The sequence below is a fragment of the Macaca fascicularis genome, chromosome 15 (genome assembly GCF_037993035.2).
Source record: "Macaca fascicularis isolate 582-1 chromosome 15, T2T-MFA8v1.1".
In the NCBI taxonomy this organism is placed as follows: Eukaryota; Metazoa; Chordata; class Mammalia; order Primates; family Cercopithecidae; genus Macaca; species Macaca fascicularis.
The window spans coordinates 102,409,306-102,424,542 of NC_088389.1; the positions used below are offsets into that span (position 1 = coordinate 102,409,306).

At 39.3% G+C, this 15,237-nt stretch overlaps 1 protein-coding gene across 4 annotated transcripts in view; it reads right to left on the minus strand.

The window, feature by feature from the left end:
- Positions 1–15,237, minus strand: part of CEMIP2 (cell migration inducing hyaluronidase 2) — an 87,233-nt gene that overhangs the window by 22,533 nt on the left and 49,463 nt on the right. For all 4 annotated transcript variants that reach the window (XM_015437275.3, XM_005581919.4, XM_005581918.3 and 1 more), the window contains 5 exons: positions 12,295–12,426; positions 10,438–10,473; positions 8,737–8,892; positions 5,913–6,090; positions 3,163–3,378 (listed from right to left, as the gene is read on the minus strand). In XM_015437275.3, the coding sequence (XP_015292761.1) occupies positions 3,163–3,378; positions 5,913–6,090; positions 8,737–8,892; positions 10,438–10,473; positions 12,295–12,426 (718 nt within the window). The remainder of the gene's footprint in view (positions 1–3,162; positions 3,379–5,912; positions 6,091–8,736; positions 8,893–10,437; positions 10,474–12,294; positions 12,427–15,237) is intronic.

Consider the following 15,237-nt stretch of genomic DNA (forward strand, 5'->3'; position numbering starts at 1 on the left):
ACTGAGACAAATTTGAAAGTCCTGAATGTACTCCAGTGGCATTAGAGCTACTTGCCATGCCAAAACAAAGCCATCCCCAAATGTATCCTACAAAGGAAAATTCTTAGAACAAATCTCCTAAAACAAATCAGTATCTGTAACCAAATTCTCCAGAATATTAAAGCAGCTGCAGAGTATTGACATGTAATCTACAATACTGCTGTATTTTTCCCTGTTATTTCTATAATCTTATCGATATTGACTCCTCAATTTTATGTCCTTTTTAACTACGTCAATTATTTAATACTCTTCTGACACCACTTAAAGATTTAAAATAGGAAACATTTTTAAGACTATTGACTGTCTTCATTTAAATACATATTCAATATATAATATATATTAATTTTAACATATATTTATGTTTAACATATATTTAATTATATATATTTATGTATATGTATATTTATATGTACATTTATATATATGTGTGTGTGTGTATATATATATGAGGCTATACATACACTGCATATCTGGCCCCTGCCTTAGTAACCTTAACTCTCCCTATATCACCATCTTTCTCCCTGAGCACCTTTATCCCTCAGGTTATCAAAAGGCACATATTTGGCCAGGCACAGTGGCTCACGCCTGTAATCCCAGCACTTTGGGAGACCAAGGCAGGCGGATCACTGGCAGTCAGGAGTTTGATACCAGCCTGACCAATATGGTGAAACCCCGTCTCTACTAAATATACAAAAATTAGCCAAGCATGGTGGCGCATGCCCATAATAATCCCAGCTACTTGGGAGGCTGAGGCAGAAGAATTGCTTGAACCTGGGAGGTGGAGGTTGCAGTGAGCCAAGACAGCGCTATTGCACTCCAGCCTGGGCGACAAAAGCAAAACTCCATCTCAAAAAAAAAAAAAAAAAAAAAAAAAAAAAAAGCACATATTCCGCTAAAAAATAGTTACAAATTGTTAAATAATGATCATTCTATCTTGAGATCCAATTGCTCCCATTTTTGGCATACTACATCATTTCTAAGTAACAACAAATGGCAGCAGATCTGGGCTTCTGGCCCAAATTTCAAATTCTCAGGAGTAAATTTCTGGTCTATGGTCCTACCATTCCCAGTGCCCCCTGAGGAGTATTAGATGACTTCTTTCTTTCTTCATCTATAAATAAAAACAGAATTACTACTCTGATTTGTAATATAGATCAGGTTAATATTCTCAAATACATTAGATATTCAAAGGACTGAATGCTTTACTGAGTGAATGTTGAATAAATGAAAAATATGTCATATTGATAGTCGCAATGGTAATTTATAAAAGAGCTACCATAACCACATATTTTATAGAAACATTTATGATCACTTAAAAAATATAACATTTTCATTAGTGCGTACCTGCCACTTTAAGACAGACAGACAGATGTATGCACACATGCACACAAGCATGAAAACGCATGGCTGGCAAGAACTTTAGCCAAAACTGTAGCTTCAAAAAGACTAAAAGCTTTTTATTATTTATTATTATTATTATCATCATCATCATTGAGACAGAGTTTCGCTCTTGTTGCCCAGGCTGGAGTGCAATGGTGCGATCTCAGCTCACTGCAACCTCCGCCCCCAGGTTCAAGCGATTCTCCTGCCTTAGCCCCTAAAGTAGCTGGGATTACAGGTGCCCACCACCACGCCTGGCTAATTTTTTTCTATTTAGTAGAGATGGAGTTTCACCATGTTGGCCAGGCTGGTGACCTCAGGTGATCTCTAGACCTCAGGTGATCCACTTGCCTCAACCTCCCAAAGTGCTGGGATTACAGTCTATTATTTAATCCTGGCTGGGTGTAGAGGTTCATGCCTGTAATCCCAGCACTTTGGGAGGCCGAGGCGGGTGGATCATGAGGTCAGGAGATCAAGACCATCCTGGCTAACACGGTGAAACCCTGTCTATATTAAAAATACAAAAAAATGAGCCGGGTACGGTGATGGGTGCCTGTAGTCCCAGCTGCCTGGGAGGCTGAGGCAGGAGAATGGTGTGAACCCGGGAGGCGGCGCTAGAAGTGAGCTGAGATTGTGCCACTGCCCTCCAGCCTGGGTGATAGAGTAAGACTCCGTCTCAAAAAAAAAAAACAAAAAAAACTTCCTACCCTTTAATTGTCTGCATGGGGCAGAGCGCGAGGGGAGGATCTTCTCCTTTCAAAATCCTGGGCAACTGGTACCTCCATTCTGCAATCTCTTCCACCCACTAAAATTTGACTATTAAAATCACCTTTGCAACTTACTGCTCTTCTCCTTAAATAATACTAAGAGCAGCAAAGCACTGAACTATGTGGCAGGCCTTATGCTAAATGCTTTACATATACGCATGTACTCTATCTTCACAACAGCCTCCTATGAGAGTAATTACTATTATCCCCATTGTGCACTGACATAGAGTAGTTAATCAACTTGCCCAATGCATACTTTAGAAAATAACAAATTCAAACCCAGAATTCAAACCCAGGCAGTCTAGCTCTAGAGTCTGTGCTCTTAACTATATATTATTACCTTGCAAATTAGTTCATCTTCTTATACTAGGCATCAATACACATTAATGCTTAATGTCTTCAAAGAGATGCTTCTCAATGGATATCATCTCCATATTTTCATAGACATTATATCATAATATAATTAGGAAATTTTCCTTAGATTCCTTTCTTATCCACTCACTCCTAATCTCCAGCTCTGTCCCCGGAACATCTCACTTTTCATGTGACCTACTGATATTTTGCTCAAAAGTCAGATTCTTTAAGTAGAGATTAATGACCCCAAGAGCAAAGGATAAAAATACCTCTTAGAGGGCACAGCTGTAGTGTGGCAAGAAAACCTAAGTGTCAAGAAACATAGGTTCTTGCCCCAACTATGTTCCAACCACTTTAACCCAGGGTAAATCAGCTGTTCTCTCTGGGACTCACTTTTTCACCTCTTAAACAGATCTGGAGTTGGGGAGTTTTAAGAAAAATTCCAGGAGTCCATGACTCCTAATGAATCAAAAGAAAGAAAAGAAAGGACAGGACAGGACAGGAAGATAGATCACACTTTGGAAAATGTCAATCACGCTGAAAAGCTGAAGAGTACTTCTCACAGAAGCAGTGCTGGCAGGAGCTGGTAGGAACTTGGGCATTATACGTTTGCTAAGCCTACCTGTGCATAGGTCCCGCTGCAGATCGCTGCATTCCACTTAGTAACATTTACACAGCTTGGATGGCGGATCAGGTAGTTGTCCATTCTTCCCACATAAGCATCCTTGTATCCTGTCACAGAGCCATCAATGTCATGGAATATGGAGTTCTTATCACCATCCAGCTCACAATCTTCAAACCAGGGACCAGGCTTTCCGAAAAAGACATTCAGAGAGACCTGACCACAGTGAAAAAGAAAGACATCACAAAGTGAGGGCTCCTGCCATCGCAGCATCCCCTGCCGTGACCCGACTGCAGATCCATTATGATTGCTTTAAGGTTAGAGCAGTTCTGAGTTACAGTTCATAGTTGTCAGCTATGGCACTCAAGTCAACCTGAGCTTTCTACTCAATTAATGACATACTGGGGTTGGGGGGAATTTCCCAAAACCTTATGGTATTTAATGGGCAAATGTTAAACGTCATCTTTATTTGTATTCCTCTTTTCCCCACTTAAAAACTATTACCTGTTCCCCAGACAAAACTCAAGGGAGACTATGTAGTCATATACATTTGTTAAAAATTATAAACCGTACATGTAAGATCTGTGTATTCCCCTATATGTAAATTATACCTCAATGAAATAAAAATCTATGACAAGTTATCTTCAGAGCTAGTTAATCATTTTATCTCCAAATGCTTTAGTTACTTGTTCATATGACTCCCCCCCACCAAAAAAATAAACAGAGAAGTACAGGTCAAAACAGAAACACAGTTTAAGTGTTGGCTTAGTATGGCTGAGTTACTGATAAACTCACTTGAATCTGCTAAAAAGCCCATACTACTATCTTACTCCTCAATACAGACCAAACTCAGCTCAATAATTTTCACATCCAGTGGAGTTTACTTAAAGCCTTTATCAAACACATAATGCACAGCTGCAAAATGGGCTGCCGGTGACATGTTTTACAGCCTTTAGCTGCTTCTCATTAACAGTAAATTATATAATACTAATGCTATTCAAGTCACGCAGATATATCTCTTAAATGCTTTTATGCACTTTTTGCCCCGGGGTGTTTTTAAATCAACAGAACATCTAAATGATAAGCAACTCAATGGAAAACTGTGACATCTAGGATAAGTAGCTGCAAGTTCTTGGTTCCATACTTTTTCTCTTTTCCTACATGGTTAAATCTGATAAAAGTTTCGAGCATATTTTCCACCCTTTTAAGTAAAGCAAATTTTGCAAACTGCTCCGTTTATAAGCTTCAGAGCACCCCCACCATAGAAAACTCCAGACTGGATGAACTGCTGGACTTAAACACTATGGATTGTCTTCTGCTGTTATAACTTTAGGACAACAAATACAGTGTCTAACAAACCGCTTTTCAGTATGCCTATGGCAGTGATGGCGCTACATGGAGAACTACGGGGAGGTCCACGTGGGCAGTAAGGAAACAGCAAGTCTCCACACCAGACAGGTGATCCAAGACTCATCCTGCTGATTTATGTGGATGCCCTCTACCAGCCTAGTCCTACCCCTCCCCTGGAGTCACATGGCCTAAGAAAGAACCAGCCAACCAAGCTGACACTCCAATTTGTACCTGTGCCTCTGATCCACACCCAAGCTGTTGCAGAAAACCGGACATAGACTTTGATAAACCTATCAAGCTCTATTTTAAACTGGGCAACTATAAAGTTTGTGGGTGGATGTGAATGAGAGAATGATGATTTATTTCCCAGGTGTGGCTGCCTGTGGGAGCAGGGAGCTAGATGTCCTGAGACTTCTCTTTCTCATGCCACTGCCATCATGGAACTGGCAAGATGGTGAAAGCCTGGGGGCATGTAATCAGATCGTCCCGTGTGTTACAAGTACAGGTGATACTGGTGAAATTGGTAAGAAAACGATTCCTGTGGGCTACTCTACTGTAAATGGTAATTTTTACAGTCTATCTGCCATCTTCATAAAAACCTTCCAACAGTTTATATCAGAAGTAACCCAATTTCAGCCAGGTGCAGTGGCGCACACCTATATTCCCAACACTTTGGGAGGCCAAGTTGAGAGGATCATTTGAGGCCAGGAGTTAAAGACCAGCCCAGGTTAATGAGGCCCTTTCTCTATTTAAAAAAAAAAAAAAATTAAGTAGCCAGATGTGGTGGCATATGCTTGTAGACCCAGTTACTTAGGGAGCTGAGGTGGGGGATGGCTTGAGCCCAGGAGGTTGAGGCTGCAGTGAGCCATGATTGTGCCACCATTCACATCACTGCTGAGTGACAGGGTGAGACCCTGCCTCAAAGGAAAAAAAACAGAAAAGAAAAAAGAAATAACCTAATTGGTATCACACTGTCACAGTATTCTGCTTTATTCCCAACCTCTTATCCTCTAGTTCCCCAGAAGAATAGCCCTCAGACAAGTAAAATAGCAGGAAGGACCCAAATCTCTTAGTGGAAATGGACTACACAACCAGCATATTTCACTGAATTTTCCAAAATTGTATATGCTCTTGTTCCTATGAAACTCTACAATTTCTGTATTATCTCTTGAAGTCATTTTCCCTATCAAGGTATGACTTGAATGTCAAACATACCCCAAGTCACACGGGACTTCTGTTCTCACCTTGAACTCAATGGGAGAGTGTGCATGGAATTAGGAGCTGCCTCTGTGTGTGTTTTTCCTCCCACTTATACAGACTCAGTGCAAATCCTTTGCATTCTTGTCTATCCCTCCTTTTCTCAGCATAGTCACTACATAGGAACGACAGAACATACTTACATGTGGACCAAACTTCACGAGGGAGATATTATTCCTGGGGGTTATCTGCCAGGAATTCTTCATGAGGAAGCCAATTGCACTGCTGTACCTATCTGGAGTTGGCACATACTTTTTGAAAGTGCTCCTGGTGAGGTGAATGGGCCCATCATAAATCTGAAAGCCTCTAATTGGGAATGTCCTGTGGAAATACAAGATTTTGTTTAATGCACATGGGCTGTCCCCTTAGCAGCACTTCATTTACTTGTTTTATGAATACAGCTAAATATCCTGTATGCACTATGCAAAATTCTAGGATACAATGGGAACCAAAACAAGATCCCTGATCAAATGAAACATACGCTATAGTGGGAAAGACAAACAGAAAAACAAAGGATCATTTCAGAAAATAAGTGCTATAGAGACCATAAGACACGACATTATGATGGATTGGGTGGGGAGAAAGATGCTATTTTAGACAGAATGGAGGCCTCTCTGAAGAGGTGACTTTGTTTTCCTAGAATCAACTCAGTTAAGATCTTTTATTTGGAACCTCAGGTACTTTGGTCTTTGTTTCCAAATCTCCAGCCATGAGAACAAAAGACAAGCCTTTGCTTAGGCAGGGAACTGACTCTTAAGCCACTAAATGACAGTACAAAGGTAAAATGATACACTTAAAAGTGTGAAAGCATGAGCCCTCAAGGCTTACCATGACAACAGGTTTAGCTAGACTGAGAATTTTGTTTTATTCATTTTCCCCTTTCTGTTCAAACACAAACTCCTTAGCCTACTAATCATAAATCAATAACCATACTTAATGTATAGGAACTGGTAATATTCTGAATTCCTTAAGTTCCTCTCCTATTAATTCTTTAACTGCATGGCAGAGGATCTCTATAGCAACTAATTATTCTACAACTAGGCAATGTTTTACAGCAAAAGCATATATGCTAGCAAGAAAACCAAATAGCCTAGTTAAAAACCTTCACATCATGATGTATTTAATATTTCTAAGCGTACATCTCAACATGGTTCTCCCCTGTAGAAAAGGTTGTGATATGGTTTGGCTCTGTGTCCCCACCCAAATCTCATCTTGTAGCTCCCATAATTCCCACGTGTTGTGGGAGGGACCCATTAAGAGATGATTGAATCATGGGGGCGGGTCTTCTCCGTGCTGTTCTCATGATAGCGAATGGGTCTCACGAGATCTTATGGTTTTAAAAACAGGAGTCTCCCTGCACAAGCTCTCTCTTTTTGCCTGCTGCCATTCACGTAAGATGTGACTTGCTCTCGTTGACTTCTGCTATGATTGTGAGGCCTCCCTAGGCGTGTGGATCTGTAAGTCCAATAAACCTCTTTCTTTTGATTTTAAATTGCCCAGTCTCAGGTATGTCTTTATCAGCAGTGTGAAAATGGACTAACACAGGTTGTAAAGATATAATAAGATTAAAGCAGATTCCATTAATCAATGAGAAATTTTGATTTTGGAAAATCCTCCTTACCAAACAGCAAAAAGCATTTTGAAACAAAACTGGAGGTCGATATAAAACACAGAGTGGAATTGATTTGGCCACCATGACATTGCAGCCCATATGCCAACCAATACAGCTTTTTAAAAAATCTACACGTTAGAAGCAGCAGCGAGAGCCTAATTGTGAAGAGCACAGCACTGAAGACAACCTAACTGGGTTTGAATTCCACCTCCTCTACCTTTAGTAAGATACTCATTTGTAAAACAGGATGCTGGCAGTGCCTATCTCATTGAGCTTTGTGAGGATTAAGTAAATATATTTACAACAGGGCCTGACATATCATAAGCATTTAATACACGTTAGCAATGAAAACATCCATGAGGTTCTTTTCCCAGTGGCTTCTAAGGGCTAACAGGAGCTCCACACAGAGTGTAGCACATAGCAGTGCTCAATATTCCACAACGACAAGCACAAGAGGTGAGCAGCCAAGCCTAGTGACCTTTCTCCAGAAAATAGTACAGCTCTCCTCCGAGTCCTCGCTCTGCACCACTACTCCCCAAAGCTAGCAGTCTGTTTGCCCCATTCCTCTGCCCTGTTCCAGCCCAACATCCAGCAATAGTACTCCTCTAGGGGAGTTGATTGTTGAAGAATTATGACATGGGCTCAGATGTGAGGCCTAAAAACACTGTTGAATATTTTTCTACCTGGTTTTCTCACAAGTAAAATGAGAAGTCCAAACTGTGCCTCAGAACTGAGATATGAATTATTAGTTAATAGTTTCCTTAAAGCTTTGAAGACGTGCTAAGTACAATTTTAATGACTCTGTGATGATGATGACGACAGAAAACATGCCAAGAGCCTAGCTGTTCCCTTCAACATCTAAACCGCCATTAATTAGACAGCCGTGGAGGGGGTTTGAGGTAACTTTGGCATCGATCAACTCTCATTTCCTAGGACTCTTTCCAGTAGGTAATTTCCTTTTTCCAGTAGCTATTTCTGAAAACCAACAACACACATTGAGGAAAAACTGACCTAACGTCATAGTTTAGGGTTTGGCAACTTTCTATGGCTCAAGAAGGAAGAAGAAAACAGTTTATATAAGGTCTTATATAAGGAATGAGAAACAAGACAGGTTTCTTTGTTATAAAATTGATAATTAAATCTATGAAATGTTTAATAACTAATGCTCCAAAATTTCAGGAGGATAATACACATAATAATTATAATAGTAGTAGTAGTAGTAGTAATAAATAATAAAATAGGAAGAGTTTCACAGTAGGAACCAAGCCATCCAGGATTATTACAGAAACTCCCCTGAGGATTAGGTTTTCCTTTATTGCTTACATTTGACACTTTACAGCTAAAGCAATGCTTACCTGTTCCTGGGTAATGTCCGAGGCTTCTGGTCTATTCCTCCAGTGCCTACATACTTGTTCTGACCACCCTGAAAGCCGTAATTCCTGCTCTCCCCAACAAAGAGAGATTCAGATACCTCTTGGCTGGAACCTTCATCACTTGGAAAGCTTCCATCACTGTTAACATGAGAACAATCATTAGCTACATTTCTCTAGAAAGTTTAAATGTATTCCCAAACGTAGGCATGCTATAACTGAAAAGCTAAAAGTTTTAAAAGAAGTCAATAGCTTTTTCTCATACATATTCACAAGTCTTCAGAAACTGCTTTTTTTTTTTTTTTTCAGACAGGTTCTTGCTCTGTCGCCCAAGCTGGAGTACAATGGCAAAAACATGGTTCACTGCAGCCTTGACCTGCTGGGCTCAAATAATCCTCTCACCTCAGCCTTCCAAGTAGCTGGGACCACACATGCCTGCCACCACACCTAGCTAATTTTTTAAAATTTTTGTAGAGATGGGGTTTTGCTATGTGGCCCATGCTGGTCTTGAACTCTTGGCCTCAAGTGATCCTCCTGCCTTAGCCTCCCAAAATACTGGGATTATAGACATGAGCCCTCACACTCAGCCTTGAAATTGCTTTTAAACTATAAAAATACCTGTACCTACTTATAGTTTAATATATATACATACATATCCCCCTCTTACTATATATATACACACATATATGTAAATATATATATATATAATTTTTTTTTTTTAAGAGACAGGGTCTCATTCTGTTGGTCAGGCTGGAACAGCAACCTTGAACTCTTGCGCTCACAAGATACTCCCACCTCAGCCTCCAGAGTAGCTAAGATTACAGGCATGCCACTATGCCTGGTTAATTTTTTTTTTTTTTTTTTTTTTTGAGATGGAGTCTTGCTCTGTCACCCAGCATGGAGTGCAGTGGCACCATCCCAGCTCACTGCAAGCTCTGCCTCCCGGATTCACGCCTCATTCTCCTGCCTCAGCCTCCCGAGTAGCTGGGACTACAGGTGCCTGCCACCACACCCGGCTAATTTTTTTGTATTTTTAGTAGAGACGGGGTTTCCCCATGTTAGCCAGGATGGTCTTGATCTCCTGACCTCTGATCCACCATGCCCAGCCCTCATATGAATTAAAACATGATTTACAAACTACATATAAACAAACTTTAATTTAGCAGCAATAATTGATTGCTCTAGTCTCAGGCAACAACACTGAAAATGAGGAGAACAAACTTGTCCTGACTATAAGAATTAAATGACAAGTGTGTTTAGCATGACAACTAGAATGACTATTATCTGTAGAAAAACATATAGAACAAAAAGTTTAGTTCTTAAAGACTGTTGCTAAATTAGAGCAGCTTATAAGAAAGAAAATATTAGTTTTTTAATTTTCTCCCTACTTTTACTCCCTTCCTTTTTTCCCCTACTTTTTAAGAACTTTAGTCTAAATCAAAAGTGTTTTCTTCCAAGCAAAAATTATCCTTCTGTGAAATTCCAGCTATATTAACCTAGTACTTTGGTATGAATTCAATTAATCAAGAAAAAATGTATTTTTGGCCCTCTAGTGGTATCAGGAAGAGGGTGCTAATTTTTTTATGTTAAAAAATGATAAAACATTCCTGTGTATTATCAGAAAAAAAAAATCAAGGGTTATTTAACTTAAAGCTTTAAAATAAGTATTTTTAAGCAATTACAAACCTGGCAAAGGTCAGTCCTATTCCATTATCTGCAAATCTGTAAAAGAAAAGAAAGTGAAGAATATTTTAATTCACCATATTATGTAAAAAGAGGTAATTCTCTCAATATTTAATTATCATGAAATCCAGGAGGTCCCAATATTTACTCTCTACACTACCACACAAAAATCTGATTTCACAATAACTAGGAGCACAGAATATGCAGTGACGGCACCCAGTTCAAATCCTGGCTTTGCCAATTATAGCTGTGTGACTTTCGGCAAGCTACTCAACCTCTATCTCTCACTTTTCCCATTTATAAGTTGAAATGAAAATATAACCTTCCTCATAGGATTCTTGAGAGTATTAAACATACTAAATAATTTCTAGTGTTGGTGAGGTGCAGTGGCTCATGCCTGTAATCCCAACACTTTGGGAAGCTGAGGCAGGAAAATCGCTTCATCTCAGGAAGTCAAGACAAGCATGGGTAACACAGGCACACCCTGTCTCCACAAAAAATTTAAAAATTAGCAGGGAGTTGTGGCACATGCCTGTGGTCCCAGCTACTCGGGAGGCTAAGGTGAGAGGATTGCTGGAGCATAGAAAGTTGAGGCTGCAGGGAGCTATGACTGCACCACTGCACTCTAGCCTGGTGACAGAGCAAGAACCTGTCTCAAAAAATAATAATTTCTAATGTTTGGAACAGTGCCTGGCAAACAGTAAGCAGTGTATCAAAGTATTAGCTATAATTATTATTTTCATAACTATGTTTTTAAAACAATTAGACTGTGGTATATGATTCTGAAGCCATTTCTACAGCTTCAACACAATATCAGGTTTTTGAATGAAAAAAGGCAGAAATGACGTGAAATGCCAAGAAGCTAATTTTAGTGCCAGAAAAAAAAATACACACACACATTTTTCTAGACTGTTGAACACTAAATCTTAGCTTAACATGCATGAGACCACTCCTAAAATTATACAAATGGGAAAAAAAGTGAGATACTTACTGCCTCAAGTCATGTTAAGGCATAAGTCAACTGAGGTGGAATTATAAAGCTTTTATTTTGAATGGCAATAGAAGAGCATCAGAAAAACTAAGGAGTTTTCAAGAGGAAGGGAAAAGATCCAGGTAGTTAAGACATAATTACTTAGGTGGAATTATAAAGCTTTTATTTTGAATGGCAATAGAAGAGCATCAGAAAAACTAAGGAGTTTTCAAGATGAAGGGAAAAGATCCAGGTAGTTTTATTTAGCTCTCTGACAAAGACCATACTTGTTATATCAAGTTAAATTCCCGGTTTCTGTTCAATTTCATCAAAAACTCTCATGTCACTGGACAAGTTCTGTTCCAATAAAAGCACCAAAGGACGGGCGCGGTGGCTCAAGCCTGTAATCCCAGCACTTTGGGAGGCCGAGACGGGCGGATCACGAGGTCAGGAAATCGAGACCATCCTGGCTAACACGGTGAAACCCCGTCTCTACTAAACATATTAAAAAAAACTAGCCGGGTGAGGTGGCGGGCGCCTGTAGTCCCAGCTACTCGGGAGGCTGAGGCAGGAGAATGGCGTAAACCCGGGAGGCGGAGCTTGCATTGAGCTGAGATCCGGCCACTGCACTCCAGCCTGGGCGACAGAGCGAGACTCTGTCTCAAAAAAAAAAAAAAAAAAAAAAAAAAAAAGGCACCAGAATGAGACTACTTCAAACATTTGTAGTCTTTTAACTCTAGCATACTTCCTTAGAGCTTGTCCTGTCTATTCATAATAATAATAATAATATGATTCCAAGAATCATCACTGTGCTTTCATGCTACCGGCTTTAAAAAAAATCTGAAAATACATCAGTGTCATCATATAATAACTTGGTTGAGAATACCCACGCTGAATTTTGAACGATAATATCTCCTCCTCTGACCCAAGCTCCATTATCATTATTTTTAAAAGCAATGAGCCTGTCGATTAGAGCAGCAACACGTGGTTTTTCAGGGTTTGCATCCTGATGAGGTCGAAATCTAGGGGATAAAAAAAGAATTTTTAAAAATGTAATACAAAAGCCATAGGAATTAGCTGTCAAGAAGCAGAATTTAAATTTGACCAAAACAAATGAAAAATTCTTAAGATACAACTAACTTACATTTTAAAGATTCAAAGAAGAAATTACATTTATTTACACACAAGTTTCCAGAGAACCAACTGCTTTTATATCTTCTTAGTTCGTTTTTGAAAAATCAATTAAAATGGACACTGCAGAATATTATTGCATAAAAATCATTTCCAAAAACACCCAGATCAAGAAGTCTGGCATGTCTTTACAAATCCTTAAGGTACATGTTACTAATATAAACTTATTTAATAAATTAATAATATATTTCAACATACATATATGTGAACTAGAGTATAATTTGAGTTGTATGCTGGTTAAGTGTTTACATATAGACAAAACTGAGTTTAATATCATTAAAATGCCTAAATTTAAAATAGACTGTATTTTTTTATATTTTACGTTTTATTTTTTTTGAGACAGAGTCTCACTCTGTCACCCAGGCTGGAGTGCAGTGGCACAATCTTGGTTCACTGCAACCTCTGCTTCCCAGGTTCAAACATTTCTCCTGCCTCAGCCTTCCAAGTAACTGGGACTACAGGCAGATGCTACCATGCCCAGCTAAGTTTTGTATTTTTAGTAGAGATGAGATTTCCCCATGTTGGCCAGGCTGGTCTTGAACTCCTGACCTCAGGTGATCCACCCACTTCAGCTTCCCAAAGTGCTGAGATTACAGGTGTGAGCCACCGCGCCCGGCCAGACTGCATTTAATTAACATATTTATTATAAAGACTGAACTTCACCTTTTCTTTTTCTTCTCTCTAAAACAGTTAAAAGGACCTTAGTGAAAAGGTCAAAACACTTGGTGTCAAAAACTGTCCACTACAACAACTCAAATATTCAAACAGCCCCATCATGCTCAAATACTCAAATACATGATAATCAAATACTCAAATGGCCCCATAAGGCCACCTATTTAAAAAAAAAAAAATCATTTTTATCTTAATCTTACAAAACAAATGGAAGAAAAAAAAATCACAGCTTTTCAAAAACCAATTCAGCAGGTAGAGATTTTCAACCAGTGAGGAAATACCATTTGCTTAATGCTAACACCACAGCTGTTGGCACACAGTAGGTGCTCACTAAATGGATATGATGGCAGAAGCAGTTATGGAGAGAGAATAGCAAGTGCAAATGTCCTTAGGCATGAGAGAGCTTAGCATGTTCAGGAATAGCAAGGAAGTCTGCTGGAGAGAAAGAAGCAAGGGACACAGAATAAAGAGGAGGGCAAGGGTTAGGTAAAGATCTGGGTCTCCATTGGAAATGCAATGGGAAGTAAATGGAAGCATGGAATCAAGGAAGGGATGCGATCAAATTTCTTTTTTGTTCTTTTAACAGATCACTGACTTTTATTTGAAGAATGGATTATAGAGAATGGACTCTAAGGAGACCAGTCAGAAGGATCTTCATGTGTTTCAGATAGATGCACTTGTGGTATAAACTGGGGCAGTAGCAGCAAAGGTAAAGAGTATCATATCCGTCTTTAGATTATATGGCTCAAGTCCCCTTACCCTAACTAGCTCTGACTTAAGAGGTAAAAAGTTTGACTCTAAGCCAACATCTATTCTCTGGCATTGTAGTTTCTGCCAAACAGCTTTGTAGTCATTACATAATACCAAGCAGATGGAAGAGTTCTGGAAAGGAGACACATTGTTCTAAAAGAAAGCCAAAAAAAAAAAAAAAAAAAAGAGTACTATAAGGCAGCATCTGATTCTCTGCTGTAACCATCTCAACTTTTCTGAACTTCCTATCAATACAAATCAATCACGACACCCCCACAGCACCCAGGCGCTTGTACAGGGAGGGGAAAAAAATAATCAGTAACTGACCATTTGCTTTGATACCCTTTATTTCCATCTTCTTTCCCATTTGGCATATAGAAAATAGTTAATTTTCCTGATTTTTTTTAATCATCGTTGAGTTTTCAGCGCACTGCTCAACCGTCTCTTAATTGTCCTCTGCTTTAAATGTACTAGTTGGTTCTAATGCCCTTTCACTCTTTTAGATGAAATTTCCTTAATTTCAAACCAAGAGCTTTCTTGAGTTAAAATATTCCATCTCTGGATTCCTATATTTTCACATCTTGAAGACACAAGGAAAGGCTTATATGATTCACAGGTGTTTTTTTTGTTTGTTTGTTTGTTTTTTTGGAGACAGAGTCTCACCTTGTTGCCCAGGCTAGAGCGCAGTGGCACAGTCTCAGCTCACTGCAACCTCCACCTCCCAGGTTCAAGTGATTCTCCTGCCTCAGCCTCCTGAGAAGCTCGCATTACAGGAATCTGCCCTCATGCCCGGCTAATTTGTTGTATTTTTAGTTTCACCGTGTTGGCCAGGCTGGTCTTCAACTCCTGATTTCAGGTAATCCACCCGCCTTGGCCTCCCAAAGTGCTGGGATTACAAGTGTGAGCCACCATGCCTGGCCCTGATTAACTGCTGAGTCAACTTCCTCTTTGAGGAACAGATTAAATATCTTCTGGATCCTCTAAGCCTGGTGTTTAATACATGAGCTGGTTTATTACTCATTTATGCTAGTTTTTATCACTTTTGCCATGTCTAAATTGCATTAATATATATATATGAGCATATTCAAAACACTAGTTCAGTATATGCACAAGCTCTTGTTACTTTTCTGCTATAATCAGTTCTTTTCAATAGCAATTTCCAAATGGAGTCCAATTCCTTATCAATATATATGTAATTATAAACTAGTAAGGGAAATAAA